Source organism: Caenorhabditis remanei, chromosome IV, assembly GCF_010183535.1.
Source record: "Caenorhabditis remanei strain PX506 chromosome IV, whole genome shotgun sequence".
NCBI classification, from domain to species: Eukaryota; Metazoa; Nematoda; class Chromadorea; order Rhabditida; family Rhabditidae; genus Caenorhabditis; species Caenorhabditis remanei.
The window spans coordinates 1,592,909-1,614,660 of record NC_071331.1 but is presented as its reverse complement, the minus strand read 5'-3'; the positions used below and the strand labels follow the sequence as shown (position 1 = coordinate 1,614,660).

Here is a 21,752-nt window from a genome sequence, read left to right as displayed (position 1 = left end):
CTCTTGATTTCGTAGAAATATTATAAATCAAAATTTTCCATGTGAAATACACTTTGGTGGATAACGAATCGAATGGTTGGGTTACTTTTTGGATGTTTCGAAACAGCGAAGTTAAAAAGTTTATGTATTGAACAGAGCTGTGCGGAAGTAAAATTTTTGAAAAGGGAAGAAGGAAGAAGGAAGAAGGAAGTAACTTTTTCAAAAGGGAAGAAGGAAGAAGGAAGAAAAAAGTGAAAAAAAAACCCAGAAGAAGGAAAAAGGAAGGAAGAAGGAAGGAAGAAGGAAGTTGAGTTCCGAACCGGGAAATCGGAAGTTAATTTTGAAAATGACAAATTTGTGGAAACTTTTTTCTAGTCATCTCTGAAAACGAATTTTGATGTTGTTTCATACAAAATTCCGTCAAAAAACACCAAAATTCCGCCAAAATTCCGTCGAAAATTACAAAATTTTAGTAAACTTTTCAACGGAAGAAGGAACAAGGAAGAAGGAAGTAAAATTTTTCAAAAGGGAAGAAGGAAGAAGGAAGAAGGAAGTGAAATGTTCAAAAAGGAAGAAGGAAGAAGGAATAAAAACGTGAAAAAAGCCCGGAAGAAGGAAGAAGGAAGTCGAAGGAAGGAATTCCGCACAGCTCTGGTATTGAAATACTGAAAAATATGCCAACAAATAATAATGTTAGAAATTAATAAGGCAACCAATGTTTTTCCTCTTTTGTGAGCAGTATCACTGATAAAAGTGCCATACGTTTCCGTTCTGTCAAAATATACTTACTCTTTTTGATTTACTTTTTAAGTGCAAATAATTTTATTCAGTTTCACAGTCTTGGTAAATTACGATGTGATTCTGGAAATTCAGTACTCTTACAATGTACCCCTTTATTTTTTCACAAATTCGTGATTTATCCAAAGCGATAAAAAGCTCTAATTCCTCTTGATAATTTTCAAAAATCTATGTTTCAAAAACGTTGTAGCTCAATACACGGGTTTCAGTTAATAATCGCAACTTTCTCCAATGAATACATTTAATTTCTTTCAATTCACTTTAAGAATTCTTTTGTGTCTACTCAATTTTCTGATTCAAGCAGGTGCCTAATTGAGTTGGCCCATACTCCAAGGGTACAACGGATTGAGGGTACAATGACTCTTAGGGTACCATGACTCAGAGGGTACTATACTTTTAGGGTACAACGAGTAAGTTGCTCTTAGGGTACAACAGTTTGTTGACTCAAAGGGTACAACGAGCTGAATACTCAAAGGGTACAACGAAATGTTTGATCACAACTGAACTTTGTAAAGTTTCATTACTCAAAATGTATGATGTTCCACAGAGTAATAGTCCCACTGTGGAACGTTGGTTCAAAACTTATATATTTCATAAAAGTAACAATCGAGTTTGGTTATTTAATAGATTTAAGAAGAGGGGTAGATATTTTCTGACTGTCATACACCATTTGGCTTCGTCCCCTTTGCTGACAAATATCAAAAATATTTTAGATTTGAGTTATTCCGAGCTAGAAAGCTTCTCGTAAAAGTTGTACAAATTTAAAAGAAGAGGAAAAATGGAAGCTTTTGAAAGAAAATATGGAAACAGGATAGCAAGGCCATTAAAAGATCATTGTACTCTCAAATTTTGGTATATATTTAGAGGTTCAGAAACAGGAGCAATAACTGAAAATATATACATATAACGTGTTCTCCGTAAGACTCGAGCATCACCCTTGTAGGTAGGGGTTTAGAACCCCAAAGGCAAGATAGTGTTTACCCAGTTTGTACTAAGGGTCTTCGGTAACCCATAAACAGAATTTTGATGCCCACCTACCGGTTACTGTAGGTGCTCAAATGAGCTTTGTGAGAAAAACTATAATAAACGTCTTTAAACTACACTAAAAAATTGGGCTTCTACGACTAAAAAAAAATTGTTCCTTTGAGCACCTACAGTAACCCAGGGACTGGTAGGTGGGCATCAAAATTTTGTATATGGGTTACCGAAGACCCTTAGTACACGCTAATATAAAAATCTGTTTCTATGGCAGATGTTGCTCGAGTTTTACAGAGAACACGTTATATATCATTCAATTAAAATGAGTTTAAAATATTTACTACGGTAATGGGTTCTAATGATGAAGTTCTACGGAAACATGGAAGTTCAATATGAGCAATGATAAGAAGTCTTAAGAAAGTAACACTTGTTGGATTCTGTACAGACTGAAATGATTTCTACATTAAAATTCATATCTCTAATGTGAAACAGATGAAAAAACCTTAGTTCTGTTATTCTAGACTCCTAAAATTCTGTTTCATTTTCAACACATTATCTTTGGTAATTGAAAAAGAAATCATTATTTGGTGCATAAAGAAATATTATTTGTATTGGTGCGATAAGAAACAGGTGGCACGAATAGATCTACCTGTCGAATAATTATGAAAATAGGCACAATTGAGAAGGAATCAAAATTAAAGTTTTCTAGTAATTGCCATGTACATGACATACCTTTGAAACGGTGAGCATTGATTTATTCTTTTTGGACGAAATACTTCCCATTTCGAAATTTTCAAAGAAAACTCGGTCTTATTGAAGTTGCCATAAGCCGGTTCAAAAACCAAAAAAATGCTGAAACGGCTTACAGTTTGTGAAACTTTTGATAGAATACAGTATTTCACTGTTTCAATAAGATTACTTCATTATCTTCAATAGTCTTGATGAGGTTGGGAGTACAAGATTCTTCAATAGAGTAGTAGTTTACAGAAATTAAATTTTCAATTTCGAAATCTATCAGGATTGAAATTTTAATTTTCTATAATGTATGAAAATGAGTACATGCGTCTAGTCAAGTTTCTGTTTCGAGTAGGTGAGAAAACTTGGTTGATTTCTCGAGTTTTATTGTGTTAAACATTATTTTATTTAAAAAAATTTTTTGACTCAGAAGTTCCGACCCTTTTAAAAAATTCAATTTTCTAATCATTAGGTGCTAAATTGTAAAAACTTCTCTGAATTTTTAAAGCGCAATGGCACTTCTTTTCAATTTTCTGCTTTGAAAAATACATTTGAGTGTCCCCTTCTTTTCCCATTTCTAAAAGCTATCCAATAGTTTTTTTTTTGAAAAGCGGCTGCTCGCTCGAGGAAAGAGAACCAATCCTCACGATTGAGTGAGTATTCTTTCTCTTCTCCCCCCAGAAAGTGCGAAAAAAACAACGGCACCACATCTTTTAGAACGTTTTGCACCTTTTTCTTTTAGGACAGCTGATGGAGTCCGTGGTGGCAGAAATTCTGGAAAAGAATTAAAAATCCGGGTCTAAGAGTTGTAGTGTGATCAAGTTTATTCAGATTTTCAAACCCCTTAAAATATTTTTGAAACAGAGAAGAGTACAATAAAATTGATTACAAAGAAAGCAATGTTTTTGTTTTTTTTTAAGCTTGAATCATAAGCATATAAAAAATTTAGCAATTAGCAGAAGTTCAAAATTCAAATTAAAAATTATCGCAAACGCAGCTGTTCTTCGAAACACATAGTCCATCTTCTTGCTCTTCCAAGCATTTCGATCCTGGCGTTCCATAGATCCGCCCATTACCTTCGATTGCGGCCCTGAAAAATGTATATTATTAATTTAATAGTGTCCACGCTTTTTACAACCGCGCTTTATTGAAACCGAAGAAAACTGTGTGCGCAGTTGAGAAACTCAGAGACATTTATCTAGGAGATTTCGGTGGAGCGCAGTTGTAAGAACTGTGCCAGAACTTTGGATGTCTAAACTTACACTTCTCCGACAAGGCAGATGGTTTGAATCTTGCCGATTGTCAACCATTCCTCATGACCTCTCGGCCATTTACATGGTGAAGCCATCAATGCGCAACCGACCTGGGTAGCCAATGGATGCAGAATATGAGTCACAGTACGATCCGGTCCCAAGAGAATCTCAATATGATACTAGCGTCCCCCGCCTCCCGGCGGGCTCCGCAGTACTCGGCTGCGCCTCGTGCGCAGTGCTTAGCAAGTTTTGTATTCAAAAATTAGTTTGCTCGACTTGAAAGAAAATGAAAGAACGTCCAGCTTTTGAGTTCAAAACTAAGACACCGACTGGCCATATTTTTCCCGTGTTCGAGCAGAAAATCCAAAACTTTTACAACCAGTCGCTCGTCGTCGTCTAACGGCGACTAAAACTCCGTCTCAACACCACCCTTCTGGGTGTTACAGTGGATCGAAATTGGATTTCTCTATTTTTTCCGAATCCGATGATATCAAAAAATCCTTTACGTCTTCACATTTTAGAAAACGGCTCATAACTTTTTATGACGTGGATCAATCCAGAAACGGACAACACGTTTGGAATCCTCTATTTTTCCCGAATCCAATGATATCGAAAAATCCTTCACGTCGTCACATTTTAGAAAACGGCTCATAACTTTTTATGACGTGGATCAATCCAGAAACGGACCACACGTTTGGAATCCTCTGGTTTTCCCGAATCCGATGATATCGAAAAATCCTTCACGTCTTCACATTTTAGAAAACGGCTCATAACTTTTTATGACGTGGATCAATCCAGAAACGGACAACACGTTTGGAATCCTCTGGTTTTCCCGAATCCAATGATATCGAAAAATCCTTCACGTCTTCACATTTTAGAAAACGGCTCATAACTTTTTATGACGTGGATCAATCCAGAAACGGACAACACGTTTGGAATCCTCTGGTTTTCCCGAATCCAATGATATCGAAAAATCCTTCACGTCTTCACATTTTAGAAAACGGCTCATAACTTTTTATGACGTGGATCAACCCAGAAACGGACAACACGTTTGGAATCCTCTGGTTTTCCCGAATCCAATGATATCGAAAAATCCTTCACGTCTTCACATTTTAGAAAACGGCTCATAACTTTTTATGACGTGGATCAACCCAGAAACGGACAACACGTTTGGAATCCTCTATTTTTCCCGAATCCAATGATATCGAAAAATCCTTCACGTCGTCACATTTTAGAAAACGGCTCATAACTTTTTATGACGTGGATCAATCCAGAAACGGACCACACGTTTGGAATCCTCTGGTTTTCCCGAATCCGATGATATCGAAAAATCCTTCACGTCTTCACATTTTAGAAAACGGCTCATAACTTTTTATGACGTGGATCAATCCAGAAACGGACAACACGTTTGGAATCCTCTGGTTTTCCCGAATCCAATGATATCGAAAAATCCTTCACGTCTTCACATTTTAGAAAACGGCTCATAACTTTTTATGACGTGGATCAATCCAGAAACGGACAACACGTTTGGAATCCTCTGGTTTTCCCGAATCCAATGATATCGAAAAATCCTTCACGTCTTCACATTTTAGAAAACGGCTCATAACTTTTTATGACGTGGATCAACCCAGAAACGGACAACACGTTTGGAATCCTCTATTTTTCCCGAATCCAATGATATCGAAAAATCCTTCACGTCGTCACATTTTAGAAAACGGCTCATAACTTTTTATGACGTGGATCAATCCAGAAACGGACAACACGTTTGGAATCCTCTATTTTTCCCGAATCCAATGATATCGAAAAATCCTTCACGTCTTCACATTTTAGAAAACGGCTCATAACTTTTTATGACGTGGATCAATCCAGAAACGGACAACACGTTTGGAATCCTCTGGTTTTCCCGAATCCAATGATATCGAAAAATCCTTCACGTCTTCACATTTTAGAAAACGGCTCATAACTTTTTATGACGTGGATCAATCCAGAAACGGACCACACGTTTGGAATCCTCTATTTTTCCCGAATCCAATGATATCGAAAAATCCTTCACGTCTTCACATTTTAGAAAACGGCTCATAACTTTTTATGACGTGGATCAATCCAGAAACGGACAACACGTTTGGAATCCTCTATTTTTCCCGAATCCAATGATATCGAAAAATCCTTCACGTCTTCACATTTTAGAAAACGGCTCATAACTTTTTATGACGTGGATCAATCCAGAAACGGACCACACGTTTGGAATCCTCTGGTTTTCCCGAATCCAATGATATCGAAAAATCCTTCACGTCTTCACATTTTAGAAAACGGCTCATAACTTTTTATGACGTGGATCAATCCAGAAACGGACAACACGTTTGGAATCCTCTGGTTTTCCCGAATCCAATGATATCGAAAAATCCTTCACGTCTTCACATTTTAGAAAACGGCTCATAACTTTTTATGACGTGGATCAATCCAGAAACGGACAACACGTTTGGAATCCTCTATTTTTCCCGAATCCAATGATATCGAAAAATCCTTCACGTCTTCACATTTTAGAAAACGGCTCATAACTTTTTATGACGTGGATCAATCCAGAAACGGACCACACGTTTGGAATCCTCTGGTTTTCCCGAATCCAATGATATCGAAAAATCCTTCACGTCTTCACATTTTAGAAAACGGCTCATAACTTTTTATGACGTGGATCAATCCAGAAACGGACGACACGTTTGGAATCCTCTATTTTTCCCGAATCCAATGATATCGAAAAATCCTTCACGTCTTCACATTTTAGAAAACGGCTCATAACTTTTTATGACGTGGATCAATCCAGAAACGGACAACACGTTTGGAATCCTCTGGTTTTCCCGAATCCAATGATATCGAAAAATCCTTCACGTCTTCACATTTTAGAAAACGGCTCATAACTTTTTATGACGTGGATCAATCCAGAAACGGACAACACGTTTGGAATCCTCTGGTTTTCCCGAATCCAATGATATCGAAAAATCCTTCACGTCGTCACATTTTAGAAAACGGCTCATAACTTTTTATGACGTGGATCAATCCAGAAACGGACAACACGTTTGGAATCCTCTGGTTTTCCCGAATCCAATGATATCGAAAAATCCTTCACGTCTTCACATTTTAGAAAACGGCTCATAACTTTTTATGACGTGGATCAATCCAGAAACGGACAACACGTTTGGAATCCTCTGGTTTTCCCGAATCCAATGATATCGAAAAATCCTTCACGTCTTCACATTTTAGAAAACGGCTCATAACTTTTTATGACGTGGATCAATCCAGAAACGGACGACACGTTTGGAATCCTCTATTTTTCCCGAATCCAATGATATCGAAAAATCCTTCACGTCGTCACATTTTAGAAAACGGCTCATAACTTTTTATGACGTGGATCAATCCAGAAACGGACAACACGTTTGGAATCCTCTGGTTTTCCCGAATCCAATGATATCGAAAAATCCTTCACGTCTTCACATTTTAGAAAACGGCTCATAACTTTTTATGACGTGGATCAATCCAGAAACGGACAACACGTTTGGAATCCTCTGGTTTTCCCGAATCCAATGATATCGAAAAATCCTTCACGTCGTCACATTTTAGAAAACGGCTCATAACTTTTTATGACGTGGATCAATCCAGAAACGGACAACACGTTTGGAATCCTCTGGTTTTCCCGAATCCAATGATATCGAAAAATCCTTCACGTCTTCACATTTTAGAAAACGGCTCATAACTTTTTATGACGTGGATCAATCCAGAAACGGACAACACGTTTGGAATCCTCTATTTTTCCCGAATCCAATGATATCGAAAAATCCTTCACATCTTCACATTTTAGAAAACGGCTCATAACTTTTTATGACGTGGATCAATCCAGAAACGGACAACACGTTTGGAATCCTCTGGTTTTCCCGAATCCAATGATATCGAAAAATCCTTCACGTCTTCACATTTTAGAAAACGGCTCATAACTTTTTATGACGTGGATCAATCCAGAAACGGACAACACGTTTGGAATCCTCTATTTTTCCCGAATCCAATGATATCGAAAAATCCTTCACGTCGTCACATTTTAGAAAACGGCTCATAACTTTTTATGACGTGGATCAATCCAGAAACGGACCACACGTTTGGAATCCTCTGGTTTTCCCGAATCCGATGATATCGAAAAATCCTTCACATCTTCACATTTTAGAAAACGGCTCATAACTTTTTATGACGTGGATCAATCCAGAAACGGACAACACGTTTGGAATCCTCTGGTTTTCCCGAATCCAATGATATCGAAAAATCCTTCACGTCTTCACATTTTAGAAAACGGCTCATAACTTTTTATGACGTGGATCAATCCAGAAACGGACAACACGTTTGGAATCCTCTATTTTTCCCGAATCCAATGATATCGAAAAATCCTTCACGTCGTCACATTTTAGAAAACGGCTCATAACTTTTTATGACGTGGATCAATCCAGAAACGGACCACACGTTTGGAATCCTCTATTTTTCCCGAATCCAATGATATCGAAAAATCCTTCACGTCGTCACATTTTAGAAAACGGCTCATAACTTTTTATGACGTGGATCAATCCAGAAACGGACAACACGTTTGGAATCCTCTATTTTTCCCGAATCCGATGATATCAAAAAATCCTTCACATCTTCACATTTTAGAAAACGGCTCATAACTTTTTATGACGTGGATCAATCCAGAAACGGACAACACGTTTGGAATCCTCTATTTTTCCCGAATCCAATGATATCGAAAAATCCTTCACGTCGTCACATTTTAGAAAACGGCTCATAACTTTTTATGACGTGGATCAATCCAGAAACGGACCACACGTTTGGAATCCTCTGGTTTTCCCGAATCCGATGATATCGAAAAATCCTTCACGTCTTCACATTTTAGAAAACGGCTCATAACTTTTTATGACGTGGATCAATCCAGAAACGGACAACACGTTTGGAATCCTCTGGTTTTCCCGAATCCAATGATATCGAAAAATCCTTCATGTCTTCACATTTTAGAAAACGGCTCATAACTTTTTATGACGTGGATCAATCCAGAAACGGACCACACGTTTGGAATCCTCTGGTTTTCCCGAATCCGATGATATCAAAAAATCCTTCACATCTTCACATTTTAGAAAACGGCTCATAACTTTTTATGACGTGGATCAATCCAGAAACGGACAACACGTTTGGAATCCTCTATTTTTCCCGAATCCAATGATATCGAAAAATCCTTCACGTCGTCACATTTTAGAAAACGGCTCATAACTTTTTATGACGTGGATCAATCCAGAAACGGACCACACGTTTGGAATCCTCTGGTTTTCCCGAATCCGATGATATCGAAAAATCCTTCACGTCGTCACATTTTAGAAAACGGCTCATAACTTTTTATGACGTGGATCAATCCAGAAACGGACCACACGTTTGGAATCCTCTATTTTTCCCGAATCCAATGATATCGAAAAATCCTTCACGTCGTCACATTTTAGAAAACGGCTCATAACTTTTTATGACGTGGATCAATCCAGAAACGGACCACACGTTTGGAATCCTCTGGTTTTCCCGAATCCGATGATATCGAAAAATCCTTCACGTCTTCACATTTTAGAAAACGGCTCATAACTTTTTATGACGTGGATCAATCCAGAAACGGACAACACGTTTGGAATCCTCTGGTTTTCCCGAATCCAATGATATCGAAAAATCCTTCATGTCTTCACATTTTAGAAAACGGCTCATAACTTTTTATGACGTGGATCAATCCAGAAACGGACAACACGTTTGGAATCCTCTATTTTTGCCGAATCCGATGTTATCGAAAAATCCTTCACGTCGTCACATTTTATTATGAATTCATTTTTATCTGTGCATGAGAAGTCCGCGCCGCACTCACGCGGCGGCCACGCCCACCCCGATTTTAACGTCGCGTTCAATTTTTGAACACTGCCGCAAGAAATGGGCGTGGCCGCCGCGTGAGTGCGGCGCGGACTTCTCATGCACAGATAAAAATGAATTCATAATAGAAAACGGCTCATAACTTTTTATGACGTGGATCAATCCAGAAACGGACCGCATGTTTGGAATCATCTATTTTTCCCGAATCCAATGATATCGAAAAATCCTTCACGTCGTCACATTTTAGAAAACGGCTCATAACTTTTTATGACGTGGATCAATCCAGAAACGGACCACACGTTTGGAATCCTCTGGTTTTCCCGAATCCGATGATATCAAAAAATCCTTCACGTCTTCACATTTTAGAAAACGGCTCATAACTTTTTATGACGTGGATCAATCCAGAAACGGACCGCATGTTTGGAACCCTCTGGTTTTCCCGAATCCGATGATATCAAAAAATCCTTCACGTCGTCACATTTTAGAAAACGGCTCATAACTTTTTATGACGTGGATCAATCCAGAAACGGACCACACGTTTGGAATCCTCTGGTTTTCCCGAATCCGATGATATCAAAAAATCCTTCACGTCTTCACATTTTAGAAAACGGCTCATAACTTTTTATGACGTGGATCAATCCAGAAACGGACCACACGTTTGGAATCCTCTGGTTTTCCCGAATCCGATGATATCAAAAAATCCTTCACGTCTTCACATTTTAGAAAACGGCTCATAACTTTTTATGACGTGGATCAATCCAGAAACGGACCACACGTTTGGAATCCTCTGGTTTTCCCGAATCCGATGATATCAAAAAATCCTTCACGTCTTCACATTTTAGAAAACGGCTCATAACTTTTTATGACGTGGATCAATCCAGAAACGGACCACACGTTTGGAATCCTCTGGTTTTCCCGAATCCGATGATATCAAAAAATCCTTCACGTCGTCACATTTTAGAAAACGGCTCATAACTTTTTATGACGTGGATCAATCCAGAAACGGACCACACGTTTGGAATCCTCTGGTTTTCCCGAATCCGATGATATCAAAAAATCCTTCACGTCTTCACATTTTAGAAAACGGCTCATAACTTTTTATGACGTGGATCAATCCAGAAACGGACCACACGTTTGGAATCCTCTGGTTTTCCCGAATCCGATGATATCAAAAAATCCTTCACGTCTTCACATTTTAGAAAACGGCTCATAACTTTTTATGACGTGGATCAATCCAGAAACGGACCACACGTTTGGAATCCTCTGGTTTTCCCGAATCCGATGATATCAAAAAATCCTTCACGTCTTCACATTTTAGAAAACGGCTCATAACTTTTTATGACGTGGATCAATCCAGAAACGGACCACACGTTTGGAATCATCTATTTTTCAAGAACCCGATGATATCAAAAAATCCTTCACGTCTTCACATTTTAGAAAACGGCTCATAACTTTTTATGACGTGGATCAATCCAGAAACGGACCACACGTTTGGAATCCTCTGGTTTTCCCGAATCCGATGATATCAAAAAATCCTTCACGTCTTCACATTTTAGAAAACGGCTCATAACTCATAACTTTTTATGACGTGGATCAATCCAGAAACGGACAACACGTTTGGAATCATCTATTTTTCAAGAACCCGATGATATCAAAAAATCCTTCACGTCTTCACATTTTAGAAAACGGCTCATAACTTTTTATGACGTGGATCAATCCAGAAACGGACAACACGTTTGGAATCATCTATTTTTCAAGAACCCGATGATATCAAAAAATCCTTCACGTCTTCACATTTTAGAAAACGGCTCATAACTTTTTATGACGTGGATCAATCCAGAAACGGACCACACGTTTGGAATCATCTATTTTTCAAGAACCCGATGATATCAAAAAATCCTTCACGTCTTCACATTTTAGAAAACGGCTCATAACTTTTTATGACGTGGATCAATCCAGAAACGGACAACACGTTTGGAATCATCTATTTTTCAAGAACCCGATGATATCAAAAAATCCTTCACGTCTTCACATTTTAGAAAACGGCTCATAACTTTTTATGACGTGGATCAATCCAGAAACGGACCACACGTTTGGAATCATCTATTTTTCAAGAACCCGATGATATCAAAAAATCCTTCACGTCTTCACATTTTAGAAAACGGCTCATAACTTTTTATGACGTGGATCAATCCAGAAACGGACAACACGTTTGGAATCATCTATTTTTCAAGAACCCGATGATATCAAAAAATCCTTCACGTCTTCACATTTTAGAAAACGGCTCATAACTTTTTATGACGTGGATCAATCCAGAAACGGACCACACGTTTGGAATCCTCTGGTTTTCCCGAATCCGATGATATCAAAAAATCCTTCACGTCTTCACATTTTAGAAAACGGCTCATAACTTTTTATGACGTGGATCAATCCAGAAACGGACAACACGTTTGGAATCATCTATTTTTCAAGAACCCGATGATATCAAAAAATCCTTCACGTCTTCACATTTTAGAAAACGGCTCATAACTTTTTATGACGTGGATCAATCCAGAAACGGACCACACGTTTGGAATCCTCTGGTTTTCCCGAATCCGATGATATCAAAAAATCCTTCACGTCTTCACATTTTAGAAAACGGCTCATAACTTTTTATGACGTGGATCAATCCAGAAACGGACAACACGTTTGGAATCCTCTGGTTTTCCCGAACCCAATGATATCAAAAAATCCTTCACGTCTTCACATTTTAGAAAACGGCTCATAACTTTTATGACGTGGATCAATCCAGAAACGGACAACACGTTTGGAATCATCTATTTTTCAAGAACCCAATGATATCAAAAAATCCTTCACGTCTTCACATTTTAGAAAACGGCTCATAACTTTTTATGACGTGGATCAATCCAGAAACGGACAACACGTTTGGAATCATCTATTTTTCAAGAACCCGATGATATCAAAAAATCCTTCACGTCTTCACATTTTAGAAAACGGCTCATAACTTTTTATGACGTGGATCAATCCAGAAACGGACCACACGTTTGGAATCATCTATTTTTCAAGAACCCGATGATATCAAAAAATCCTTCACGTCTTCACATTTTAGAAAACGGCTCATAACTTTTATGACGTGGATCAATCCAGAAACGGACAACACGTTTGGAATCATCTATTTTTCAAGAACCCAATGATATCAAAAAATCCTTCACGTCTTCACATTTTAGAAAACGGCTCATAACTTTTTATGACGTGGATCAATCCAGAAACGGACAACACGTTTGGAATCATCTATTTTTCAAGAACCCGATGATATCAAAAAATCCTTCACGTCTTCACATTTTAGAAAACGGCTCATAACTTTTTATGACGTGGATCAATCCAGAAACGGACCACACGTTTGGAATCCTCTGGTTTTCCCGAACCCAATGATATCAAAAAATCCTTCACGTCTTCACATTTTAGAAAACGGCTCATAACTTTTATGACGTGGATCAATCCAGAAACGGACAACACGTTTGGAATCATCTATTTTTCAAGAACCCAATGATATCAAAAAATCCTTCACGTCTTCACATTTTAGAAAACGGCTCATAACTTTTTATGACGTGGATCAATCCAGAAACGGACAACACGTTTGGAATCATCTATTTTTCAAGAACCCGATGATATCAAAAAATCCTTCACGTCTTCACATTTTAGAAAACGGCTCATAACTTTTTATGACGTGGATCAATCCAGAAACGGACCACACGTTTGGAATCATCTATTTTTCAAGAACCCGATGATATCAAAAAATCCTTCACGTCTTCACATTTTAGAAAACGGCTCATAACTTTTTATGACGTGGATCAATCCAGAAACGGACAACACGTTTGGAATCATCTATTTTTCAAGAACCCGATGATATCAAAAAATCCTTCACGTCTTCACATTTTAGAAAACGGCTCATAACTTTTTATGACGTGGATCAATCCAGAAACGGACCACACGTTTGGAATCCTCTGGTTTTCCCGAATCCGATGATATCAAAAAATCCTTCACGTCTTCACATTTTAGAAAACGGCTCATAACTTTTTATGACGTGGATCAATCCAGAAACGGACCACACGTTTGGAATCCTCTGGTTTTCCCGAACCCAATGATATCAAAAAATCCTTCACGTCTTCACATTTTAGAAAACGGCTCATAACTTTTATGACGTGGATCAATCCAGAAACGGACAACACGTTTGGAATCATCTATTTTTCAAGAACCCAATGATATCAAAAAATCCTTCACGTCTTCACATTTTAGAAAACGGCTCATAACTTTTTATGACGTGGATCAATCCAGAAACGGACAACACGTTTGGAATCATCTATTTTTCAAGAACCCGATGATATCAAAAAATCCTTCACGTCTTCACATTTTAGAAAACGGCTCATAACTTTTTATGACGTGGATCAATCCAGAAACGGACCACACGTTTGGAATCCTCTGGTTTTCCCGAATCCGATGATATCAAAAAATCCTTCACGTCTTCACATTTTAGAAAACGGCTCATAACTTTTTATGACGTGGATCAATCCAGAAACGGACCACACGTTTGGAATCCTCTGGTTTTCCCGAATCCGATGATATCAAAAAATCCTTCACGTCTTCACATTTTAGAAAACGGCTCATAACTTTTTATGACGTGGATCAATCCAGAAACGGACAACACGTTTGGAATCATCTATTTTTCAAGAACCCGATGATATCAAAAAATCCTTCACGTCTTCACATTTTAGAAAACGGCTCATAACTTTTTATGACGTGGATCAATCCAGAAACGGACCACACGTTTGGAATCCTCTGGTTTTCCCGAATCCGATGATATCAAAAAATCCTTCACGTCTTCACATTTTAGAAAACGGCTCATAACTTTTTATGACGTGGATCAATCCAGAAACGGACCACACGTTTGGAATCCTCTGGTTTTCCCGAACCCAATGATATCAAAAAATCCTTCACGTCTTCACATTTTAGAAAACGGCTCATAACTTTTATGACGTGGATCAATCCAGAAACGGACAACACGTTTGGAATCATCTATTTTTCAAGAACCCAATGATATCAAAAAATCCTTCACGTCTTCACATTTTAGAAAACGGCTCATAACTTTTTATGACGTGGATCAATCCAGAAACGGACAACACGTTTGGAATCATCTATTTTTCAAGAACCCGATGATATCAAAAAATCCTTCACGTCTTCACATTTTAGAAAACGGCTCATAACTTTTTATGACGTGGATCAATCCAGAAACGGACAACACGTTTGGAATCATCTATTTTTCAAGAACCCGATGATATCAAAAAATCCTTCACGTCGTCACTTCTTAGAAAACGGCTCATAACTTTTTATGACGTGGATCAATCCAGAAACGGACCACACGTTTGGAATCATCTATTTTTCAAGAACCCGATGATATCAAAAAATCCTTCACGTCTTCACATTTTAGAAAACGGCTCATAACTTTTTATGACGTGGATCAATCCAGAAACGGACAACACGTTTGGAATCATCTATTTTTCAAGAACCCGTTGATATCAAAAAATCCTTCACGTCTTCACATTTTAGAAAACGGCTCATAACTTTTTATGACGTGGATCAATCCAGAAACGGACCACACGTTTGGAATCCTCTGGTTTTCCCGAATCCGATGATATCAAAAAATCCTTCACGTCTTCACATTTTAGAAAACGGCTCATAACTTTTTATGACGTGGATCAATCCAGAAACGGACAACACGTTTGGAATCATCTATTTTTCAAGAACCCGATGATATCAAAAAATCCTTCACGTCTTCACATTTTAGAAAACGGCTCATAACTTTTTATGACGTGGATCAATCCAGAAACGGACCACACGTTTGGAATCCTCTGGTTTTCCCGAATCCGATGATATCAAAAAATCCTTCACGTCTTCACATTTTAGAAAACGGCTCATAACTTTTTATGACGTGGATCAATCCAGAAACGGACCACACGTTTGGAATCCTCTGGTTTTCCCGAATCCGATGATATCAAAAAATCCTTCACGTCTTCACATTTTAGAAAACGGCTCATAACTTTTTATGACGTGGATCAATCCAGAAACGGACCACACGTTTGGAATCCTCTGGTTTTCCCGAATCCGATGATATCAAAAAATCCTTCACGTCTTCACATTTTAGAAAACGGCTCATAACTTTTTATGACGTGGATCAATCCAGAAACGGACCACACGTTTGGAATCATCTATTTTTCAAGAACCCGATGATATCAAAAAATCCTTCACGTCTTCACATTTTAGAAAACGGCTCATAACTTTTTATGACGTGGATCAATCCAGAAACGGACCACACGTTTGGAATCCTCTGGTTTTCCCGAATCCGATGATATCAAAAAATCCTTCACGTCTTCACATTTTAGAAAACGGCTCATAACTTTTTATGACGTGGATCAATCCAGAAACGGACAACACGTTTGGAATCATCTATTTTTCAAGAACCCGATGATATCAAAAAATCCTTCACGTCTTCACATTTTAGAAAACGGCTCATAACTTTTTATGACGTGGATCAATCCAGAAACGGACAACACGTTTGGAATCATCTATTTTTCAAGAACCCGATGATATCAAAAAATCCTTCACGTCTTCACATTTTAGAAAACGGCTCATAACTTTTTATGACGTGGATCAATCCAGAAACGGACCACACGTTTGGAATCCTCTGGTTTTCCCGAATCCGATGATATCAAAAAATCCTTCACGTCTTCACATTTTAGAAAACGGCTCATAACTTTTTATGACGTGGATCAATCCAGAAACGGACCACACGTTTGGAATCATCTATTTTTCAAGAACCCGATGATATCAAAAAATCCTTCACGTCTTCACATTTTAGAAAACGGCTCATAACTTTTTATGACGTGGATCAATCCAGAAACGGACAACACGTTTGGAATCATCTATTTTTCAAGAACCCGATGATATCAAAAAATCCTTCACGTCTTCACATTTTAGAAAACGGCTCATAACTTTTTATGACGTGGATCAATCCAGAAACGGACCACACGTTTGGAATCCTCTGGTTTTCCCGAATCCGATGATATCAAAAAATCCTTCACGTCTTCACATTTTAGAAAACGGCTCATAACTTTTTATGACGTGGATCAATCCAGAAACGGACCACACGTTTGGAATCCTCTGGTTTTCCCGAATCCGATGATATCAAAAAATCCTTCACGTCTTCACATTTTAGAAAACGGCTCATAACTTTTTATGACGTGGATCAATCCAGAAACGGACAACACGTTTGGAATCATCTATTTTTCAAGAACCCGATGATATCAAAAAATCCTTCACGTCTTCACATTTTAGAAAACGGCTCATAACTTTTTATGACGTGGATCAATCCAGAAACGGACCACACGTTTGGAATCCTCTGGTTTTCCCGAATCCGATGATATCAAAAAATCCTTCACGTCTTCACATTTTAGAAAACGGCTCATAACTTTTTATGACGTGGATCAATCCAGAAACGGACAACACGTTTGGAATCATCTATTTTTCAAGAACCCGATGATATCAAAAAATCCTTCACGTCTTCACATTTTAGAAAACGGCTCATAACTTTTTATGACGTGGATCAATCCAGAAACGGACCACACGTTTGGAATCCTCTGGTTTTCCCGAATCCGATGATATCAAAAAATCCTTCACGTCTTCACATTTTAGAAAACGGCTCATAACTTTTTATGACGTGGATCAATCCAGAAACGGACAACACGTTTGGAATCATCTATTTTTCAAGAACCCGATGATATCAAAAAATCCTTCACGTCTTCACATTTTAGAAAACGGCTCATAACTTTTTATGACGTGGATCAATCCAGAAACGGACCACACGTTTGGAATCCTCTGGTTTTCCCGAATCCGATGATATCAAAAAATCCTTCACGTCTTCACATTTTAGAAAACGGCTCATAACTTTTTATGACGTGGATCAATCCAGAAACGGACCACACGTTTGGAATCCTCTGGTTTTCCCGAACCCAATGATATCAAAAAATCCTTCACGTCTTCACATTTTAGAAAACGGCTCATAACTTTTTATGACGTGGATCAATCCAGAAACGGACCACACGTTTGGAATCCTCTGGTTTTCCCGAACCCAATGATATCAAAAAATCCTTCACGTCTTCACATTTTAGAAAACGGCTCATAACTTTTTATGACGTGGATCAATCCAGATACGGACAACACGTTTGGAATCATCTATTTTTCAAGAACCCGATGATATCAAAAAATCCTTCACGTCTTCACATTTTAGAAAACGGCTCATAACTTTTTATGACGTGGATCAATCCAGAAACGGACAACACGTTTGGAATCATCTATTTTTCAAGAACCCGATGATATCAAAAAATCCTTCACGTCGTCACTTCTTAGAAAACGGCTCATAACTTTTTATGACGTGGATCAATCCAGAAACGGACCACACGTTTGGAATCATCTATTTTTCAAGAACCCGATGATATCAAAAAATCCTTCACGTCTTCACATTTTAGAAAACGGCTCATAACTTTTTATGACGTGGATCAATCCAGAAACGGACAACACGTTTGGAATCATCTATTTTTCAAGAACCCGTTGATATCAAAAAATCCTTCACGTCTTCACATTTTAGAAAACGGCTCATAACTTTTTATGACGTGGATCAATCCAGAAACGGACAACACGTTTGGAATCATCTATTTTTCAAGAACCCGATGATATCAAAAAATCCTTCACGTCTTCACATTTTAGAAAACGGCTCATAACTTTTTATGACGTGGATCAATCCAGAAACGGACCACACGTTTGGAATCCTCTGGTTTTCCCGAATCCGATGATATCAAAAAATCCTTCACGTCTTCACATTTTAGAAAACGGCTCATAACTTTTTATGACGTGGATCAATCCAGAAACGGACAACACGTTTGGAATCATCTATTTTTCAAGAACCCGATGATATCAAAAAATCCTTCACGTCTTCACATTTTAGAAAACGGCTCATAACTTTTTATGACGTGGATCAATCCAGAAACGGACAACACGTTTGGAATCATCTATTTTTCAAGAACCCGTTGATATCAAAAAATCCTTCACGTCTTCACATTTTAGAAAACGGCTCATAATTTTTTATGACGTGGATCAATCCAGAAACGGACAACACGTTTGGAATCATCTATTTTTCAAGAACCCGATGATATCAAAAAATCCTTCACGTCTTCACATTTTAGAAAACGGCTCATAACTTTTTATGACGTGGATCAATCCAGAAACGGACAACACGTTTGGAATCATCTATTTTTCAAGAACCCGATGATATCAAAAAATCCTTCACGTCGTCACTTCTTAGAAAACGGCTCATAACTTTTTATGACGTGGATCAATCCAGAAACGGACAACACGTTTGGAATAATCTATTTTTCAAGAACCCGATGATATCAAAAAATCCTTCACGTCTTCACATTTTAGAAAACGGCTCATAACTTTTTATGACGTGGATCAATCCAGAAACGGACCACACGTTTGGAATCCTCTGGTTTTCCCGAATCCAATGATATCAAAAAATCCTTCACGTCGTCACTTCTTAGAAAACGGCTCATAACTTTTTATGACGTGGATCAATCCAGAAACGGACAACACGTTTGGAATCCTCTGGTTTTCCCGAATCCAATGATATCGAAAAGGGGCGAGGAAAGAAGAGACGACGCTTTGCCAACCGTCTCTCCCCCTTTTTTTTCTGTCGATTCCCATATGCTTTATCAATGTTTCTATCTCAAAAGACGTCATTTTGAGAATTTCGGAAAAAGAAAAAGACGTGCATTATTAAGAGAAAATTTCTGATATTCTGGTCCAAATTTGAAGAAAAACGGTTCAGTAGGAAGGGCGGTAGGATCGGCGACAGACAAACAAACATACAGCCGTTTGCGTTTGTTAATAGTTAAGGTTTTTCTTTCCACAATCTTTTAGAAAGATCATACAAAAAAAACAAAAACAAAATATAAATCAGTTGGATTCGAACCACCACCCTGCTGATTCTCACCCCCGCCCTCAACCACTGCGCCATCGATGCACGAAAAGGCAGTCTCATGGTGAGCGTAGAAAAGAGGGGCGCTTCTCGCAGCTGTACAATGACACATACAATGACAAAATGGTCAGTGTATTCGAAAAAAATGTCAGTGGAGATTCAGGTTTCTCCACAGAATCGTCCTGCTTGAATATTTTTTGATCGGACTTTTTGGTTCCATTAGATCTCGAAAAGTTTAGATCGGTGTCAAAAATTCAGAGCGATTCAGTGAATCCAGTGCTCAGGACAGCAAATGGAAGAAATCCACCCCATGACCAAAAACCACGAAAATCACAAAGTCCGGTTTTCTGATAGTTTTACCAGATAAAATATATTGAATTTTACATGGATCGATAGAGTTTTTTTTTCTACACATTTCTTTTTTTTCGGATCTTGAAATTTCTCAAAACTGAACGAGTTGCAGCCGGTGAAAGAAATGAGCGGAATTTCGGGGTACTGTAGTTTTTTCGATTTTTTCGGCAAATCATCGGCCGTAGCGGGAAGGAGGTGTCTTAAATCAAAATTCTGACGCCATAAGATGATTCCCCGTCTCATTTTGCACCTATATACCAAAATTCAAGAAAATCTGTCGGATAGAACTCGAGATTTAAGGAGGAAAGTAAAAAAAAGCGGAAATTTTCAGATATTTCAATATTCTCACTGTTCTCTCTGTAAAACTTTTTTCTAAAGAGGTATCAACATAATTCTTTTTTCTCCACTTAGCCCTGTTTTTTCTCTACCCAGTCATATAAAAATCTTATTTTTACAACCAAAACTAAGCCCACAACAAAAATCAAAAGTCTAAAAAACATTAAAAAACCAAAACTTTTCAAGCCAAAATGAAATGACTTTCACTCTATGACTCATAGCTCAGCCACAACTGATGAAATCATCACCAAATTTTCCAGGAATGACGGGACGGCGATTTTCTAATTACCAAAAAAAGAATTTTGTGAAAAGCTCAAATGCGTACAAAGTTATTAGCGATGCAAAAAGGGGGACAATTTGGTTCCTCTGCGGCAAAATTTATTGGACAATGCGCCTTTAAGATTTGCCACCCTCATACCTAGTGGGGTTAGAAGAAGAGGTGTGCAGATTCGTATACCTCAAGATGATCTTGATGTATTTCGGTCTGCCGAATGTGACTGTCGATAAAGTTTTTGTCCAGAATAGCATAGGTGGGCATATCCTCCATGTCGTCCAGAAGGTCACAGCTTGATGTGAAGTTCTGGATTGTGGCTTCCAAGGTACGATTATATCTCTAAAAATAGAGGATTAAAGTCGATTGGCAGCCCTAACCTCACAATTTTTTGCATGTTAGCAATCTGAGCTGCATTCGCAAATCGACTGCGGAAGGAGTTGATGTGCTCCAAGCTCTTTTGTTGGAACCCAGTGTGGAGGGCGGCTGGTGACGCGGAGATCGTGGATGCTGAAAATTTGATAACCAAGGACTTTAAGGGATAGAGGTAGTTCTTACCCGTAAACAGCAGCATGATGAGAATTGAGAAGTTGAGCATAATTTTTTCGGAGAAGAAACACAATTGAGAAGATGGTTTAATCTGAAAGAGATAACGTCACCCACATAGAACAACAATGTGAAGAATTATTCAATGTATTTCTTATCAACATTTTGAAACAGCAAAAATTGTTCAGAAATCCAAGAACAAAAAACAAGAACGACTAAACGAATGCATTCCAGAGTCCTCTCCGACTAGACCACGCCCCCTTCCGCGAAACATTCCAAAAGAGCCTTTTTTTTTTGGAAAAAAGTACGTCGGAATCCTTTTTTTATTCCCTTTTCCTATGAGTCTGGGGTTGAGCTTGTCTCTTCCGCTGCAGGGAAACATCTAGATTAATTCTTTTCTTATTTCACTCTCATCCTTTTTTTTATTCCTTTTTCCTATGAGTCTGGGGTTGAACTTGTCTCTTCCGCTGCAGGGAAACATCTAGATAAATTC

At 38.2% G+C, this 21,752-nt stretch overlaps 1 protein-coding gene across 1 annotated transcript; it reads right to left on the bottom strand.

Annotated features, from left to right (window-relative positions):
• Window positions 1-20,869: 20,869 nt before the first annotated feature.
• On the bottom strand, window positions 20,870-21,311 carry GCK72_012223 (uncharacterized protein; the record flags this gene model as incomplete). Its single annotated transcript, XM_053728935.1, has 3 exons — window positions 20,870-21,055; window positions 21,099-21,223; window positions 21,272-21,311. The coding sequence occupies 3 exons, from the start codon at window positions 21,309-21,311 to the stop codon at window positions 20,870-20,872; spliced, it is 351 nt and encodes a 116-aa protein (XP_053583707.1).
• Window positions 21,312-21,752: the final 441 nt, after the last annotated feature.